The sequence below is a fragment of the Phaethon aethereus genome (genome assembly GCF_964289735.1).
Source record: "Phaethon aethereus genome assembly, chromosome: 8".
Taxonomy (NCBI): domain Eukaryota; kingdom Metazoa; phylum Chordata; class Aves; order Phaethontiformes; family Phaethontidae; genus Phaethon; species Phaethon aethereus.
In genome coordinates, this window is record NC_138584.1 from 14231281 (window position 1) to 14251958 (window position 20678).

General features: G+C 37.3%; 1 protein-coding gene across 1 annotated transcript in view; it reads right to left on the reverse strand.

The window, feature by feature from the left end:
• Positions 1-3912: 3912 nt before the first annotated feature.
• SLC30A7 (solute carrier family 30 member 7) overlaps positions 3913-20678 on the reverse strand; it is a gene marked incomplete at its 3' end in the record, with an annotated part of 28996 nt that continues 12230 nt past the window's right edge. The window contains exons 7-11 of the mRNA XM_082002619.1: positions 20271-20321; positions 17920-18055; positions 7057-7147; positions 5796-5945; positions 3913-3960 (exon numbers count right to left, since the gene is read on the reverse strand). Coding sequence (XP_081858745.1) covers positions 3913-3960; positions 5796-5945; positions 7057-7147; positions 17920-18055; positions 20271-20321 — 476 coding nt within the window. The remainder of the gene's footprint in view (positions 3961-5795; positions 5946-7056; positions 7148-17919; positions 18056-20270; positions 20322-20678) is intronic.

Here is a 20678-nt window from a genome sequence, read left to right on the forward strand (position 1 = left end):
CCCAAAACAGGTTCACTTACAACAGTTAAAAACCTGTTAAAGATACCCTTTCTTTCCTTCACCTTTAAACCCAGCTTTACTTCAGAAAAAAAAGAATGTTAAGCGTCACTAAGGTCCACTGTATTAGTAGCAGGAGTTTCAATTTTTATGTAAAAATAGCATTCACAGCTCTTACTAATGATGCAATTAAACTTTCGCTTTAGTAAGCAGTATTACATAAAAAGCAGAGTCATTTACTTGGACCAGCACTTTTTGTCTTAGTTTAGCAAATCGCCCAAGTAATCTAGCTCTTTGTAGGGGCCCTATTGATGCAAGGAACAAGTCTACCCGTATGTATAGACTCAGGATTAGCCTAACAAAGGACCAGCCTTCACTGTGCATGCCCTTAAGAGTAGTAGTTTTCTTCCACTGTTATTTACCACGACAAACGTTTGGGGTATTTTAATACAATCCGTAGTACTTGTTTTATTTTGCTGTAGGTCCTGTAAAAATCATGCAATCATATGGTTGCAAGTTACTGTTTTCAGCCACAGAACCGCCCCCCCCTCCCCCCCCCAGGTAGACCAGTAACCCCACAGTAAGCTGTGGCTACATGAAAAGATGAGCACATCATGCTTTGGAAACTTGGCTCAAAATTCAGTACTGGATACCAGGAAGCTGCATTTTAGCAGATGATCTGTAGACATTCATCCATCTCTGGATGTCAGTCATTCACACAAATCTTTGTTTAAATGATGTGATGCATCTCCAATAAAGTGTTAAAAGCAAAGTGTTACATAAGCAGCCAAGTGTTAGGTAATTAGCAAAACACAGAATAATGGAGCTTTGACTCTCAGGATAAGAAAAGCTGCACTTTCAATGGTATGATTTGTACTCTCCTAAAAACCTGAGCAAGTATCCCCATAAGTGAGAAAAATAAATCAGATGCCACTCTCTTTACTGATATACTAGATGTGATTGTAGTTACCTACTGGACATGTCGTCTACTGTCTTTCATTGAATTTTGTGATGCTTTTCTTTTCAGAAAGCCTAAAAAAGCTTAAATTCTACTTTGAATCTGCCTTCCCTACACTACCCTCAAATATATTTAAGGAGCAAATGATACATGTCTTACTATAGAAACATCAAGTTGTCCTTAAAAATAATGAAGAAAGTGCTGTCTTGGTTAGAAAACTCAGACTTGTACATATGCTTCCCACAGTCAGATAAGTCATAATAAGCAACAAAAAGATGTAAAAAGTTATTAAAATCAATATGATGTAATTATAACCAGCCTATAGGTTTTTTCACTCAATTTCCCATATTTAAAAAGTTTGTAGATACACATCTTAAAAAACCCACCACCACATCAAACCAACCCAATTCCAAGTGAGAATTTGCCTGAATGGCAAACAAATTGTAGCAGTCATCTTTTCATTAAGAAAACTAAAATAGTGGCCAAACTCAGCAACTTGGGCAGCACTACAGTATTTCAGCAAGTCCAGGAATACTCAGTCCCAAAACACGCTGGTATGATTTAAAATGATTTAAACCAAAGCCTGTTCTTGGATCATGACACGACTGCAATGAAGTTGGTTGGTGCTTGCCTTTAAAGTGATATCAGTTGATAGTCTCCAGCCTCATACAGTAGTAATATTAACGATTAAAAAAAAAAAAAATTCAAATCAAGAACACTGTCAACCAAGAAGAAGCAGTCTGTATGCACCATACTACAAAACGATACGAGGGATCTCGGCTGCATAATCACAACCACATTTTAATTACTTTTTCTGTGAACATACATGCAAACGGTACCTTAAACTGCAATACTCATGTGCTTAGCAGATGCTGGCAGCCCACCCTGCGCCGTGTAACGTTCAGATCCCATCCTGCAGTCAGGAACTCCAGGCCCAGCAGAGCACCCGCACGGTGAGACGGGGAGGGAGCCGGACAGGGTGCCAAGCAGGAGGCCGGTGGAGAGGGATGTGGAACAGTGCAGCCAGCAGAAAAGGCACTCTGCATCCGCATCCCCAGGAGACACGAACAGGATCAGAAACCAGCAATAGGGATAAAGAAGGATCTGAAGACTGGAAAAGGCTGTAAAGCTTAAAAGCAGCATGCATGTGACTTTACGGCTATTTTTCTTTACACCCAGTTTTCAGTTCCAAGCATAAGAGTACACCCCAAGCTTTGTACAAAACCAACATTCATGTTTCAACCTAGAAAATTCAGGAACTACCTATCAATTTGGCAACCATTTTGTTTTCACATGAAAAGAGATCAAAATTCAGGTGCTATATAGGAATGACAGAATGAACACAAGAAACTCTTCATCTCTATCAGGAATTCAGCAACATCAGTGGCAAACAAACCATTTTTGCAAATTGGGTCTTCGGTAGTTTCATAGTGCCTAGCACTTACTACACAGACATCATCAGCTTCTGAGGGCCTTGATTTCAGTATTACCACCTATCAGGTACCAGAAGAATGCTTAAAATCCGTATCAGTCAGTAGTGGCTACGACTTATCAGAAAAATGCCTGTCTTATTTTTTACTCCACATTGTTCTGTTTGTAAAATGTCCTCTTGGACATGAAAAGTCTTCCATTACTAAGTCAACTGCTACCGGACAGTGGAATTATTATCTATAATACCAAGTATAGCAGATTGTCTTTGAAAAGAAGGCTCAGATCCGAAAGTGTAAAATTATTGTAAATGCTAGAAAAATATGACAGACTAATGTTTCTGGAAAAAATGACTTACTGCACTGAGAATTTTTTTTTTCCCCACGAAAACACACAAGGCTACAGTAAGATAGCCAAAAATACCAGACTTGTCAACCTGGAAAAAGCATAATCTTAAAGAGCATGAACCATGGTCCTTGTTTCCATTTCAGGTACAACCACCAGGAACAACTCTTTTCAGTATTTGGAAAGGCAAAAGTTATCTCACCAATCACTTTAATAAAAGTTATTACAACCTATTAAAATTAAGGAGATTTAAGTTTTCACAAACAATTTAGGGATTTTAGTTTTTCCCGACACATTATTTGGAAGATAAAAAACTTCAAGCATTGCTTTTATCACCGGCATCTTCCCTCAGCTGCCTGTTGTTTCAGTGATTATGAACATGAGTAGCATCATGTAATGTGTCCTTACTCTCAACAGTATGAAGAGACCAAGAATTGAAGTTAAATCTAGTATTTTGACTGAAATAACTTCCACAAGATATGTGCAACAAAATATCCAGCTTGTTTTGGAAGCAAGTCTCTTCACAACAGCTTTGCCTTTTACATCTAGCATTTTTCTGTCCGTTTGGTAAGATGCAAGTATAAGGGAAGTCTAACATCTACAGTTATGCAAGTACACAAACCCCCCACATACAGCACTAGTAAATAATCAGACTGCATACAAGATATTTGTAAAAGTAATAAAACCCTTTGATGCTCCATATTTATGCTGGCAAATACCTCTCCTGATATAAAAGGCACTTTGAAAACCCAATATGGTTTGGTTCATTAAGTTTGCAAAGTGCAAACAATTGTACAAACATACAATTATATTGAAGCATGTCAGCCATTGTGACATTATCTACAAAACAAGTTTCCAATTGTTGGTAACACTGGTTTTATGGGAATGAGCAGTGGTTTCAGCAGCTTCACTGAAGACATGACAGGGTTTCCAGTACCACAATCTTAGTAAGTAAAAAACCCTCAAAAACGTACAAGTTTAGGGGCCACAAAAAGACAAGACCCAAAGTCCATAACATTCATTCAATATTTACTCCTTAGAAGTGAACTCCATCCATAGCCCACGGGCAGAAATCTATTCAGTCAATTCCAGAACAGTGGAGGCAAGCTCCGTCTTGAGCAGTACGTTGGTACACTGTTACAGTACAGAAAACTTTGGTCCAACAGCACAATTTCAGAAATTCACTACATCGCTGCGACATCAATCTGTATGTAAAGCTGTCTTACTCCTGCCTACAGAAAAGAAAAGAAGAGTTAAATTGTAAAACCAAAGCAATTTAACTGTCCTGAACACCAGTCCACATCACCAAGTTAGCTAAAAAAAAAATTCAGTATCTGAGTTTTCTGTAATTCATCTTCCACATTTAGCACATCATTCACTGAGATACTGGCCATTTGGAAACCTACAAACTATGAATACCTAGTGCTTCACACAGCCAAGCGCACATACGTAGTTATATATTAACATTAGCTTTGCTACATTTTCTGATTCATCCTAAATAACTGTCACAACATGAAGCTGCATAAAAGCAATTCCAACTTTCTTTTGTACAAGTTAAGCTTCCTGGAAAGCAAGCTGCTTGAAGAGCTGTCAGTTTAAAATGGAGCTAAGCACAAGAGCGTAACATGGGATTTGTTGTTCAAACCAGTTCTACACTAAGATTTTTGCAAGAAACAACAATGGCTATAGTGAATTTACATGACATTATGACACACCAAACTAAAAAGGTACATGAATTGTACAAAAGCATTTATCTCCTCAGAAATCCTATTAAACTATGCTCAGATGGACTTGCTTAGTTTTATCATCATTCAGTATAAAACAGCATTAAAAAAAAAATTTAGTTATTCATTTTAACCTCAGTTGCAGACCTGCAATGATGTTGTGATGGTCACTGGTTATGCAACGTGATCTTGAAGCATTAGGCTGAACACTGCTAAAGATCAGATTGTCTTCAACTATCATCACCTTGTTTTTAGCTCAGTTGAGTGGCAAAACCAACTATCAATTATATTAAGATTAATGAGGACCAATATTACTGAGAAGAAAAAAACCAAATCTCTACTTGCTCCAACAGTTCCTCCACTTAATACCATAGGTCAGGTAAGAAAAACTGTAGACCTTGTTCTCCCAATCCCGTTCCTAGACACGGCCCGATACCTGCACATCTACAAAACAGCAGAAGATCTAACGACGCTTGGAAAATGCAATTCTTTGGTGACTTGACATAGTCCTTCCCCAAAAAAAGTTCTCTTACTGGAGAAGACTTTTCTATTTTATGTTAATAGACTCTGAGTTCTACTTGTAAACCATTCACATCCAGTAGCTATACTGGAATAGGCAGCCGAACTGAATTTCATGTTTCATGGTTAAAAGTATAAGGAAGCAACAGAAAAATCTTTCTGAAATTTGTAAGATCTGAGTCTTAAGCAAGAACTATCAACTTCTAATAAAGTTTCTGTTGTTCACAAGAATTCCAGTGTTTCGTATCAGCTACGAGCGCTATCAATTACATCACTATCTATACAAAAAATACAACCTGTATGGAAATAAATGGTAACACACTGGTCATATACAACATCATAATTGACAGCTACATTTTAACTAGTGATCATCATAGCACAGATGTTACTAAAAGGCAACAAGATATGCAGACCATGGATTCTTAGAGGGATAGAAGTGAATGACAAATACAGCATCAGCACAGTGAAAAAACCTGAGCAGGTCCAGTCTGTGGTCAGAAGCCCTATCCCAAGGGAAGCCTCAGCTACTTTCTTGGTTCCTCATAGGTCAATATAGGGTTACAACTTAATCTGATACACCTCAGACAACTACAGCTGTTATTTCCATTAAGTGGCATCAAAAACTAACGCAGAGAGGTACAGTAATTCCATCTACACTACTGAGTATCTTGAAATTGTTCTATACAGCTGGACTGAAGCAGCTTTTCAAAACACAATGATACCAAAACCAGAAACATTTAGTTGTTCTTGTTAAGAACTATAATGTCACATCATGTAACAGCCAATTTACGCTTTGAGATGTGTTTTCCATTGATGAGACATACCTGAGTAAAAATATTGTGAGTCTGGCTTAGAATCCACCTTCCATCAGCATCAGGAGCTACTAATAATTTCAAAGTCCCTATGTAAACATCAGTACAGAGAGTCCAGAAATGCGGATCATGTAAACTGTAAACTCCTTGCAACTGCTGCACCTAAAAATACAGGCAAATTTTAAAAAATAAATTTGAGAAAGTGTTTGTCTGTACTACGTTTTGTTTGGCTTGGTTTTTTGTTGTTTTTTGTTTACAAAAAATGTTATAAAAGACAATGCATTCTTTTACTTCTAGTTCACTGTGCAATTAGTGATACTTCACTTAAATTCCTTATTACTATCTCAGTAATCGTAAGGAAGGTGAATACATACAAATTGTATGTACGTGTCACGATTTTGTATCTTGCTGCAATTACATTCTACATATATTTTACTGAAACCATTTCTGAAAACAGTGGTGTCCAAGAGAAAAGTCACAGTTATTAAATTTGAGAGGGCATTCAAGTAAAGCAGAGATTTTTTTCAAATGCAGGAATTTCCCCATAAAACAACTTTTTATAGATTCTAAGTATTAACATAAATGTATCAATACATTAATATTTATGTAGATATTTCTGAGGGCTTACATTTGTCCTGTCAAAACCCTTCTTTTTCCTCTGTCCAATTTTAGTAAACCCTCCTGTAACTTCCCAAGGAAAGATGGCACTCCTACAAGCACTTTGTATTAACTTCACAAAGGTACTTCTGTGTTCACGTCATGACACAGTAATACATGTCCCTGCTCACTGCAGGGGGGTTGGACTAGATGACCTTTAAGGGTCCCTTCCAACCCAAACTATTCTATGATTCTGTAAGTTAAACAGGAGTACCAGGAGAGGTCAAATCCAGAGTAATCTATATATTCTTATAAATACACTTCCAGTGTTACTCCACGTCGCTTTACTAAGCTAGATTTTGAGGGAGACAAAAACTGAACAGAACAGAAAAACGTTACGCACTTTGTATCAGCAAAAGTACTTTGAGAGGAAAAGCTGCAGGATCTATGTTTCTAAGCCAACACAGCACATTTTAAAATGCATACCCGAGTTGAAGCTACATACAATTTAGGACTTCAGAAATATAAGAAGCAAACTGGTACCTCCAGATTTGTATAATCTAAGGAACCTTTCACAGGCATTACTGGAAAAACATCACAAAATATCCTCATACACAGAGCTGAGACTCATTCAGTCAGCAGCTTGATCTGAAGCAAAAACAGCCTAAGAGCTCACCCTCTGGTAGCACTGAGGCAAGGTGTTTTCCAGGGAAGGAGGAGTTCGCTGCATCAAAATTCCAATGGATTCTTTTAAAAGTGGAACAATACTGGAAAGAAAAAAGGAAGGTAGTTACTATTACATTTTCAAAAGATGCAGAACAAAGAGCAACATAACATCCCTTAATGCTCTTGAAGAATTTTTCTTTAGTCGTTTCATCAGAAGCTGAGAAAGTGGTCATGAAAACGTGGTACAGAAAATAAAAGGATTGACAAAATTGCTATGGTGTCTTACTGAAGGCAAGATTATTTCTCCCCAAGATTTTCCACAGAGACAACTGGTGGACAATCACAAAGGATTAACGTTGTAATCATGGGATTTGAGACGAAATCTCTTAGTGTCTTAAAAGTTGTATGACAAAGAAGCTGATCAGTATAGCTCAAAACCTACTCCAATGGCAATCACTCACAACCAACCATAAAAATATGCAACTGAAATGGTTTTTGCTTTTGTGTTTGGCTTAAGGCATATTTTTGTTATGAACTAAGATAATAATGAGGCAGTCATAAAACCAAATTAGTATGGACCAGTCCAGCTATAACAAGGTTATTTTGTCAGAAACAGACAACTTAGCATATTCTTGAAGTAAACTAAATGTAGGGTCTCGTCCAGGCTCAAGGATTAAACATTTGGAACCAATTAGAGTTTCCCTCCTGGCGAAATGATCTTGTTTAATCAGCAAACTAAGACGATACTTAATATCCTTTATTATTATTATTACTTCCTTTTTTTTTTTTTGGTTTAATAAAACCAGAAGACCTGTAAGCCTATACCCTGAAGCTACCACTAAAAATTTATACTAAGTATTCAGTATGGTGATTTTTTGTTTAGGAGTAGTACTGTGGCTCGTGTCTGGCTCTGTAGAGCATCCTAAGACTCTAGACGAAAAGTGATGATGTATTTCAGAAATTGCAAGCTGAATTTCAGTGTTCAGCACTGGCATCGCAGCTAGAGTACATGGAGTGACATCCAGAAAATATTTGTAAGAGATTAATTGGGCTGTCTGTTAGAGGAAACCGCAGAAGCTTCCTTTAAAATCTCATGAAGTGACATAGAACGCACTGCACAGACCAGCTGTATATTTGCCGATGGTGAACAGCATGACCTAACCAATTCTTTCCATTTTTAAAAAGAGACGGTTCCATTTGTACATGGAAGCAGTGCTGGCTGATCGACTGCTCAGCTCACTCCTTGCCTAATCCTTAGCCAGGGGATTTAGGGATGGAGTTAAGAGGGTGCACGACTCTTGTCTAACGAACCCCTGGAAAAACAGCCACTCTAAAATTAAGTCTCCTTGCAGGCACACTGCTTATTCCAGACAAATTCACTGCCTGCTGCACTCCATCACGTGGCCTCACACAGTTGCTCTGCTACTGAGGAATCAGTTCAGAAACAGGAAGCAGCAATTAGGAGCAGGCAGGAGTTGCCTAACTGGACCTGTCACCAAGACAATTAAACATTTAGCAACGCAGTAACTGTCAATCTGTCTAAAAGAAGCTTAATTGGAATGTCACATTCTACAGACAGTGGATTACAGACGTTTAGGGAAAAAGGTTCTCTTATCAATGGACCCATCTCACTAAATAATGTACATGTCACAAGTATGACATCAAAGGGAACTGGAGCTGCCAAAATACTCCACTGCTGAATTGATTTCAGTTTAATTCACTATTTAAAATTCAGGTTTGCTTCTTAATAAAAACCTTGAAAGACCAATACACAAGTTCAGGGTGCAAACTGAATACAAGATTTTTGAACACTGACTCCATCCCCATAAATTTAACATGACCCCTCCAACATACGCATCCAAAGTCTTCAGAAAACACGCATGTACAGGCTGCATATTTTTTTCCCAGGGAAAAGACTAAAGGAAGGGAGAATGTAGGAGCTTACCTTTTTATTGGAACATGTCACTAAGAGTGAAAAAAATCCATTAAATAAATCTAACCAAAAAAATGTTGGATTTGCACAACTTATGTACATTATTTGATAAAACTGATGCACATTATCTGATGGAGTGGAAATTAATTGGCAAGTAGGAGATTTGGAAAGACAGCCTACAGAGATTCAAGACTAGCAGGTTGGGCATGTTAACCCATTCCAAAAAAGGATTTGGTCAGTGAAACTGGTTGATTCATTCTGGAACAGGATGAATATACACTGAAAAGAGGAGGTTAAAACCCTGTTAGAGAGCTCTTCAGCTGAAGATGCATTTAAAATGAAGATCTGCTTCATTCTGAAAACCTTGTTGCCTAAAAAACTGATCTTCCAAGGTTAAGTCTAGGCAATCAGCAGGGTCTGTACAAGCACCAAAGACTGTCTCTCCTTGCCAGGCAATGGGGTGCAGTTTTAAGCAGCACGTATCAGAACCAGTAGCTCAAAATATAAAAAAAAAGAGAGTGGGGAAAGACACTCCACTCCTAGTGCAGGTGGTACAGCTTAGGAGGTAGTCTCCCTGCTGGCAAGATTTCACCTATTCATGTTTTTGTAATGGCTCCACACGAAAGCTTTAAGAGAGAAAGCTCCTGTGCAAGTTTTTTTGGCAATAATGCCGCACAAGTTATGCTTTTATCCAGACTTCACAAAAAATCTAAAGCCATGGTGTTGAACTGAAACAGCAACATCTTATCTTAGTTGTCCAGAGAATAGGGGTAAATCAGGATGTGGCTTGATACTGTAGGTGAAAGTTGAAGCATATCCCAGGTCACACCTCCCTCCTCTAAATTCAGCTCAAATTTATCTTCTGCAAAGCTGTAAAGGCCAAAAGACAGCTGCAGTGATGTGATATGTCCTCACAAATGCTGTTAGAGCACAGAAGCCCACGCACGCGTCTCTGCATCCAAACGGACACTATCTTACAACATAGTCTTTAATTGTAAGCCGAACTAACATGACACACTATGGAATCCAGTTTTCTGATGTCTCAGGTTTTCCATTGTTTCATGCATACTACTGAAGTACGAAACCTTTAATTAAAAACCAAGAGCATACTGTGTGGAGTTTTTCCTCAAACACTTAACTAAAAAACAGTATTACTTAATCACCAGATGGCACTAGAAATAATAGTTCCATCTCATGTGACTGAAGGAAACACTAGGAAAGATGATGATACCAAGCAGGCTGAAAATGTGGTTTGAGAATTTGACTAAGCTTTCCTTTTTCTGGATTAGTCATTAGTGCAAAATACATGTGGTTGTCTCTGCAGCAACTATTGCACTGGTACTTCCTCCCCCTTTTTTTTTTATTTACAAAAAGATTATTGAGGAAAATAAGTAATGCTGAATTCTCACCATGTGGAGAGTTTTTTCATGCGTTAAGCAGTCTGTAAGCTTTGCTGCTAAATCAGACACAATTTTCCAATGGTGTCTGATTACCAAGCCTGGAATCTAAAATATCACACTTTTACAAGACAATTGAATTTGAAAGAGGCGCTAACCCACAGCAAGACTTAGGACATAAACATATCCTCCGCAAAATTTGTACCAGCAAAAGCAGCTAAATGTGTGTAAAATGAGTTGGCAGCACATCACACCTTCACATACAGTGTTACAGGGAAGCGAAAGGTCTTCAAAAAGATAAAAGCCATTGATTGACATGAATCTGATAAACCCAGCCTGCCACTACTACACATGGCTTGATTAGAAATTAAGAGTGAAAGCATCAAACTCTTAATCAACTTGCATCACATTCAGACAATACTCATACCCATTCCAGTCCCATCCCATTTACACCACTGTTTTTGTAGTCATAGCTAGCAAGACTCTGGCGTTGTCACGATCTTGGACAGCAAGGCTGAAAACACTGCGGGGTAAAGAACCCTTTTACACAGTCATTGTAGACAGAACACAGCAGGAAATTCATTTAGTGCTCTCAGCACTATAGAAAATAGAGGATACTTGTGATAGATTTTGTGGAAAGTAAACAAACACTGCCGAGACTCAAGACCAGCTATTCAGTTCTTCAAATACCATAGCTGAAAATCTACAGACAGATTAAAAAAATTTTTTTCCAGCCACCATCCACACCTGCAGTGCCAAGATAGTCAGCCTATTTCAGAACTTTAATAAAATCTTTCTATTAGGCAATGGCAATTTTAATCAGACTGCAGGCTTTGCTCAAGACCAGGATCACAGGTTTAACATTTACTTTTCCAATTTTAAAATTGTCTGTTCTCTTAATAATGTGGTACTTTGATTCTCAAGCAAGGCTGGCAGGTACCATTACCCTGTAAATAAAGGTAGTGCATGCCATTTAGCAATAATGGCTCAAAACACCACCAATGACAAGCATGGTAGTTTGGGGGAGATTTGCTATAGAACATTCCTTCTGAGTCTTAGTGAATGCAGCACTTCATTTTAAAAAGTATTTTTTTTTTATACTGTTATGACCCAAACATTATAGGCATATACCCCAAACGTTGCAGGCATATACCCCAAACGTTGCAGGCATGTCCTCCCCCAAAGCTCGCTCTTGTTGCTCAGGCTCAAACAGCTCAAGCAGCTCTAGACTTTATGTAAAAATGATGTAACCCATGGAAACAACTTCACTAAATGACTGAAGTAAATTGCCTCATTTCTTTAACCACTTAATATGTAGTCTGCATGCTCTGTCCAGTCTAGTATCATATTTAGTCTATGGTGCCATTCTAGAAACATGTGGCTCTAATAGTGGTTTTGGACAAACTTCTTGCTTTAGACTGGAGCTGTGGCTTTTGCTTGATGACTAATTTCACATAGCTGATCAAAAACCTAAAATTGCTTCAACATTTCAGAATAAGGCTTAGAATACTAAGGCTAAAAAGATAAATGAACATTTAGTTTTAAATATTAAAAGCAGTTTAGGACTTGCGAAATTGTTTATTGATTCAAGCACATCAAATTATGAGGAAAAACAGCTTGGAAAAAACTTGATGCGTGTCAACCTGAACAGGAAAAGTCCAGCTTTGTTTAAAAAAAAAACCAAAAAACTTCAGACAAAATGCTACTAAACCAGACTTGTCTATTTTAAGCATGTCCTATTTATGCTTTATATTAAATGGACACTTGCATGAGATAGTACAAAAAGTAATTAAAGAAAGATTCATCAGATATTAGTGGTAGCATCCAGGAACACTCAAGAGCTATAACCCTCCCCCCCAGCTTCACCCTTCAGAATTGGCCATAGATTTATGATGCCGAGATTTTAAAAGATTACAGGATATATCCCTCCCATTGAGAAACCACAAATTACCAAGCCTTGTGCTTGTCAAGGCTCAACAGATAAATAAATACATGGAGAAAACAACTTTCTACAGCAAGTAAAAGCATAATGAAATTTGCAAAGTGGAAAGTAACTAACTTCGTGCCTTCTTCTCTCTAGAGCACAACAATAATACATGGGGTATTCTTCTTCCTCCAGAAAGATAAATTTTAAAGCATGAGATATAATAGGTATTAAAAGACAGGCTTTTACTGGGATGTAGACAGTCACAGTCTACTAAAGGGAAGTGGCTGATCTTGCCTCTCTATACTCTAGTAAGAGCTACCCAATTTCTGCTTCCACTAAGCTTAGAAGTGCATTTATTTGTCAGTGAAAACAACCTCAGAAGAATCCCACGCTGGCTTTTCACTGTGCAGCCAGAATGTTCTGCACTAACTCATGAGGAGTTAGGCAGAGAATATGTCACCTTAGAGCAGCCTTAGTGAAGTATCACAGGAGCAACACAGGGCACCTGTGCTAGTAGTTGACAATTTGCACTAATTAAAGATGACATCTGGGGGAGGGCTCAATCATTTGAATTAAAAGCACTGCTTGACTTCTCTGAAGAGGCACTGCTCAACCCTTCCTGCATCTGCACAAGACAAAGTAGGCTACAAATTAGAGACTGTACAGCTTTATACTGCAATGATAAGTTCTTTAGTCATCCTATACAGATATTTTTGTGATTTCCTTTAGCGAGTGTTGCCATCATTTCAGAAAACTGAACAGAGCAGAAAACCTACTAGCAGGAATAGGCAAAACTTGAGCAAATCAGAGAGCGCTGCCCAACACTGAAGCAAGCAAACAGTAATCATAAAATAAATGAATGCTTATTTCATCTAGACACAAGCAATCTTGGATTGAGAGCAACAATTCCACTCTGCACTCGCATGCAACTGCTTTGATATTCTACTGGCTTATTAAACATAGTTCAATGGAAGGGAATAAGGATTTATGTTCTGCCTTTATGCCCTCTTTGGATACATAAGTATCCCAGAAAGAATACAGATTTAAAAAAAAAAAAAAAAAAAAAAAAGGAGCCCTGGATCAAATCTACCCCCTACCCCACACTCTATAATAGTCAAACTCAAACCATTATACTTGGAGCAATAACTTGGAGGATATATGATTGAAGCCAAATCACTACCAGGTTAAGTGGTATATACACATTTTATTCAGGAAGAAAAAAAAAAGGCAAAAAATAAACTTCATTAAACCCTCAAACAACTAAAAATGTACCAAGTATTAAAACACTAAATTCACCAATTACACATAATTTCTTAATTTTAGTTTGTCTTTCATTTTTCATGTAACATTTTTTTGAAAGTTTTGAAAAGCAAGCTATTAAAGTGCTGCTTGAAGGGTGTCATGAACCAACTCTAAAGGCATCCTATCACCATCACCTTATTTAGCTTTTTATCTCAAACATTAACTGTACATGAAGAATCAAAAACTTTTGATTTTACAGTGTCAGTAAATTAAAACGAAGTCTATATAGCTTATGCCTTTGCCTGATACATTTGGACTACACAAAATATTTTATACATACTGCTAAAATATATGCATTTTGTATTTAAAATCTAGTTACCTGTTTGAACATAGTATCATCAGACTTTCAACAAAACCACAGCCTACTGCAATGGCATAAATAAACTGTAACAGCTACTTAAACACCGTAAAGTATGCTAAAAATGTAAGCGCACTACAATATACACATTTTGATTAAATATTTGCTTGGACATGCAAAGCGTAACATACTAATGCAGATTTACTGATATATATTTTTAAATTAAACTATGTGCAATCATCAGTTTCAGGAAAATTATTAAATTGAATTGCAAAGTATTTATTTTTGTAAAATGTGAGACAAAATTCAGTGAGATAATTATTTTCAATTTCAAGAAAATTTCAATACATACTCAGTTAATGAAACTGCTAGAGTTGAGAACCTGAAAGATCTTGGTAATAGCTTTGTTAGTCCACTGTACTCATTTGCTTATTTCAAGAAAGTAAGTGCAAGATTTCATAAACACTATCCCACATCCAGTAACGGATACCAAATTCAACATCTGCTGTTCTTCCATTTTAATCTGATTACTTTTCTAGATTACTTTGTACTATGTGCAACACAGTATCTTTACAGACTATAAAAGCTGCAAGTTGGTTATAGAATGGCACCACATTAATGCATTACTTAGATTTTTCCAATGACAATGTCTCATCAGGCCAAAAACCATTCCAATGCAATTTGTTACAAAGATAGAATGGATTCTTACTAGTCTCAAAGCCACATATCTAACTACTGTCACACCACTATCTTCGCTCCTCCTGCACCTATTACCACAATTCCTCTTTTAAATACATATACCTGAAGCTCAGAATCAGAAAATAAACCTGATTTTGTTGAAAATAATTAAAACTTGTTTCTTAATACGTATTTCTAATAATACCCTTCATACTGCAAGAATGTAATCTTTCCCAAATCCCAGTAGTGATAGTCCCAGATTGTTCAGCTGATGAGGAAAACTACTTTTTAAAGTTAGGAATCCAAGGACTTCTTTCAAGGTACCTTACTATACTGTTTAACAAGAATTCTGCTTATTCTATAGAAGACTCCTGCCTCGAATTTGCATCTACAATTCTGTCCTAATGCATCTCTATGCAAGCTCATTCCAGCTGGAAAGTAGTTTACTAACTACTTGGACTAAACACACATCCAAAGTGATACTGTAATCTAGACTGGTCTGAGGATCCTTTCTGTAAAGGAGAAAGCCACCAACCAACATAAGTAAAAATTCATTTATGACTTTGTATTTTATTGGGAATTTCTAACTTTATGAAAAAAATTTGCTCAATGTATACTTTATTTTCATATACAACCAGCAGGTTGTAAACAAAACATCCTCGTTATCTACAGATTAACAGAAAAGATTCAAGTCTGGACCACTCTCCCACCATGAGTTTAGATTTACACTCATGTAGCCATCTGCACTATTAACAACTGTTTCCTGAGATACCTTCCTCATGATAGAAAAGCACCTGTACTATAGGCAAGTCTTAATCCCATACGGTAATTTGGCATTTGAGAACAAGTGACAGAAGTCCAGCACAACAAGACCTCAAAGACATACACACACATAAAAAGACATTCTCCTAGGAAAGAAGTCTCCCTCCCAAAGAACAAGTTGACAGCCAAGAGTAAAGGCATTTCCATACAGATTTTGACATTTCAGCTGCTTTATTTTAAAGCTTCAGAGTACTAAAAGACACAGAAGAAGATCCATGCTCAAGGCTTTACTTTCACTAAGAGCTGTTTGTTAACATTACCAGCAGTAAGGAGAGTATTGCCTGCTCTAGCTCATCAGTCAGTAACTAATACATTTAATGTAGAACCAGAGGTCTAAGCAGATAATTAAAATGGAAATGGACAATTTAATATACTTAAAATGTGGAGTCATGCAAAAGAGCTTTGGAAGATCAGCAATAAAATACACTACTATTTAGATTTAAACCAGTCAGCTGAAGTACTCTTGTAAGAAGAGAGAGCACCTCCAGGCTTTCATACAACTCTATCTGAAAGACGCAAAGCTTTACAGTCCCTGCTAGGGGAAATTCCCCAGACAACATTAAAATTTTTGGACAACTTTGTATCAGACCGGCTTTTGCATCTCTGACTCAAAACTATGCTTGTTTTATCACAGCTACAAAGAACAGACCCTGATTTTTAAACACGCATGCATGGGCCCACTTGTTGGGGCACACATGTACTCTTAACCCACTCCACCTTATCAAGTTTGGTTTAACTAGTAAAAAGGGACACGAGAGGGCTACTCCGCACAAGTAAAATTGACGAATATTCCTCTGAAAGAGCAGATAGTTATTTATTCTAGAGCCAAATCCCCCCAAAAAGTTATTTATCAAGGTTGCAAATAGGCCCACAGAAGTGGCCAGGAATCCCTGTACTAGATACTGAACAACCCACTCCTCCCCACCTCAAAACCACACGCACGCCGTCAGCAAGCAGACAATTCAAAAACACTAGACACAGCTCTTGCCACTATCAGTTTAAAGTCTTTTTGCAAATAAAAAAAATTTTAAATTTCACAAAATTTCTCCAGGTTAGATTTAAGTGACTTGATTAAGGACAAAACTTGCTTCTACTGCCTATGATGCAGCTGACTGCACTCAGTTAGCATAATGATTCTAGAGATGATTTATAGTGTCATGGACCAACAAAATAATGTTACAGGCTGAGGTCTGATATCAGGTCAAAAGACACATCAAACAGTAAACTTCTCCAGCATTTTCAGCATTGAACATGGACCTCAGACATTGCTCCTAACTGCGCTAGAAGACCTATATACAGATTCAGTATGAAAGCTCTGTTATGGAAGGTAGTCTTCTCTCAACTTCTCTACGTATGGAAGAAAAAAAAAATCCTCATTCACGTGGTATTTACCGATCAGCATGTCCACATGTGCTTTGCTGTGCACAAAGCTAGACCCTTAAAATACAAAGTGTATGGAAACCTGTGTGTTTTACTCAGCTATTACCTCAGCAATAGTTTCTTTCCCCTTGGTAACCTGCACATTTTTTTCCCAGTTTTTACAATTTCAGTAATAGAATTAGTTTGTAATAAATTGTCCTTTACGAAATTACAGGAGACATAAGTCAAAATATTAAGTTTATATTAAAGTGATAATTTAATAGTGATCTGTGGGCATCTAGCGCCTGAACCATGTTGCCCTATTCTGATAAATAGGGAGATTCACATCAATAATTCTGTGAATGCTGCCATGCATATGGTGTAAACATGCTATATATGGTATAAGCATAAGTAGCTGCAGTTAATCAGATGGTATTCACCACTGCTGGAGAGACAAAGGTGTTCAGTTATTAGGTTGTAACTAGAGTTGTGGCACTCTGCCCTATGCCACCATTGAAATTGCTGCCAGAAGAGCCTCAATAACAGCATCACTGAATGAAATGTTTGCTTGTCCAATCGAATCCAAATAGCTTCACATGTATAGTGATCTTGGTAAGCAACAACCAGGAAAGTCCAGAACTACTTGAAGCATTTCCATCAGATCTTAAAAGGAACAAGGTTGTCTCAGAATACAGATACAAAGGAAAAGACAGTTCTCACCATGTGGGGGAATAAAAAAAACAAACAAGCCTCAATTTGACAAGGACAAGGGCGCATCCTGTGCCAGCAGGCTCAACTCTGCTGCCCTGAAGCCATTCTGCTCCATTTACTGGAGTACATTGGTTTATATAAGCATGTACTAAATACAGAGAGGAAGCCTTCTAGAGTTTGAAACTGAAAGACATTTTTGTAGTATTATGCAAACAGGGGTAAAATATGCAATTTAAGAGCAAAAGCTGTAGAAAAGGAAAAGAAAGATAGCTCATGTAAGAGCACACCAGAACAGCTGTACAGAACAGAGGTGCCACATCACTCTTGGAAGAAAAGCAAACGTCCTAAGTCATAAACATAATAGACAAACTTTTTCTTCCGAGCTGTAATTTGTGCTGTAACTACCATCAAAAACACTACCAAACATCAGTGATAGAAACACTTACCTTACGCCTATAAGTAGTGCTATCAGCATTGAACAAATAGGATCTGCTATCATTAGACCATAGTTCTGCATCAATATAGCAGATATGATTACACCAATACTTCCAAGCGTGTCTGCAACAATGTGTAGAAATACACCTGTAGGAGATTAATTGATATCATTACAACTTGGTATTCTTAAAGCTAATGGAGTATTTCAAAGACAGTTTATGGAGAAGAGTTACAAGCACTAGATAACATGGTTTATGCTTGTTAAATTTGTGGTCAATTTTTGGTCAAACATAGAAAGCAATCACAGGTTTTTAACATATTTGTAGAATTTGCAGAATATTTGAAGAATTTACATTATTTTCTGCACTTAGCAGTAAGGGGTATTTCATGGCATGGCTATCAACTTAAGCAGTGATTAAGAGATGTAGCTAAATTTTTTTCATTCAATACCCACCCATATTACAGTAAAGAAAATCATGATGCCTAAAGACAATTATAAGTACTGTATAAGAAGGAAAGACTTAACAGAAACAGCTTTGTAAAGCTTTGAAATGTGCTAATGTTTCATTGACAATATCTTGTAGAAGTTATTTGGCAAAGACATCCAAGACAAATGATTTTGAGAATTAAACAGTACTGCAGACATTAACAACTTCACTCTTTATTTCGAAGAATAACACACTACCATAAAAGACAAAGAAACAAGGACTTTGCAGCTAGCTAAAATTTAGCCTTTGGAGCTCTCTGCTGGCAATGACAGGAACAGTCATTCAGAAACAGCTTTTTGCATACAAGTCTCCAGATTCAGATAATCCCTCCTCACAAAAACAACTCACAACTATAAATCAGCTCTTCAGTGATTTTTCCAAGTCTACACTGGGTCCAGCTGGGATGGATTTCATCTTCTCCACAGCAGTCTGCATGATGCTGTGCTTTAGATTAATGACTAAAACTGTGTTGATAACACACCAATGTTTTAACTATTGCCAAAGCACTTGCACAGCATAAGGGCCTTCCATTTCTCCCTCTGCCCCCACAGCAAGTAGGCTGGGGTGGGAAAGATGCTGGGAGGGCACACAGCCAGGACAGCTGACCCAAACTGACCAGAGGGGTCATACCAATATGGTATACATATATAAGGGTCACACCATTCCATACCATATAACATCATACTCAGCAATAAAACCGGGGTGTTGTCTTTCCAGAAGAGCTGTTGCTCAGAGACTTCCTGGCCATTGATCTGCTGGTGGGAGGTGTGGTGAGCGATTGTCTTTGCGCCACTTGGGGTTTTTGGGTGTGTGTTTTTGTTTTCCTCCCTGCACTTGCTAAACTGTCTTTATCTCAATCCAACACTAGTTCTCACTTTTACTCTTGTACTTCTCTTCCCTGTCCCACTGCAGGAGTGAGCAAGCAGCTGCTTGGGTGCTTAGTTGCTGGCCAGAGCCAGCCCATGACAGTATTGAAAAATGAAAATAAATTTATATAAAATTGAGTCTTTTTAATATGCTTCAATTAAAATGTGCCTTTCATGAAAAGACTGACTTCTAAATCTCTTCTACTGAAGTTCTGAGTATACATATACGTAATTCGGTATACTATAAATTCTGGAAGAGGTTGAAAATGTTCCTTTTCAAGGACTACTAACAAGCTAGAAAATCATCCAATAAGAGAAAACCGTATGTACATCTGGGTATGCCAAATAATTATTACCTCTCACATTACATAATGTTCTCCCTAACTTTTGAACACTTAAATAAAAATTTACATAATTTAGACTGACATCTAAATTATCAGCAATTTATTTACACTAATGGTCAGGAGATCATGGACTCCAATACTCCTTCAAGCAATTTAGAGTGAATTACCATCTTGTCTAAACCAACTGTATTACCTTGATGAAATGCAAGTTTTAAAGCTTTTTAAGCTCAGGTACCCCTTAACAATTATATCAATCTGCATTTTTCAAATACATTCTGTCTTAATAATACTGTTTTTCACTTTCCAGAGCATACACTGCAGTTAGGCTCCTTAGGCTTCTACCTTTAACCACTCTTTCCTTGGTTTTTATTATTTCATTTTTCAGTTCCAGTAACAGAAGCTGAATCCCAGCTTTTGGGGTCTCCCTTTTAAACATCTTGGCACTGCATTACATTTAGACTTCAGTGAGTGTCTCCATGCCTAGCCATGCACAGGGTATGGCACTGCTCTGTTTACAGGCGGAAGGGGACTTCATAAAATAGCTCCTCAATGTAAAATGCACCATTTACCCAGAGGCACCCTCTAAAACAGATGTGTGACAAAGAGTCACAGGCAGGCAGATGATGATAATACTAATAAACCACTATACTTATTCTCATTGTACCTTGTAAAATCTGTTTGCTGGATCCAGCCATCCCTTCAAGAGAATGGTCATCTGCAAAGACAATTATTGGCAAATTAACCTACAGAAAGGCTCTCTCTAGTGGTATATTTTGTTATGGTCTTTATTTCTGAAATTTCTTGAACAGACAAGCTGCTCACAATGACTTTTACTGTAGCTATTGTTTTTTAATGCAGCAGTTAAGTTAAAAGTCTTAACACTTTTTAAAAAAAGAAAATACAGCTTTATATATATATAAAATCTATTGTATAAAAAGATCAACACTTGTTTTCTAATGAAATCAAACTGAAAAATAAGACGTTTCTAGTATTTAGCAAAATAAGGCCCTCTCAAGAATACAAGCCATACACACAAGCAGGAAGAGTAAGGTCAAATAAATTTGCTAACCAG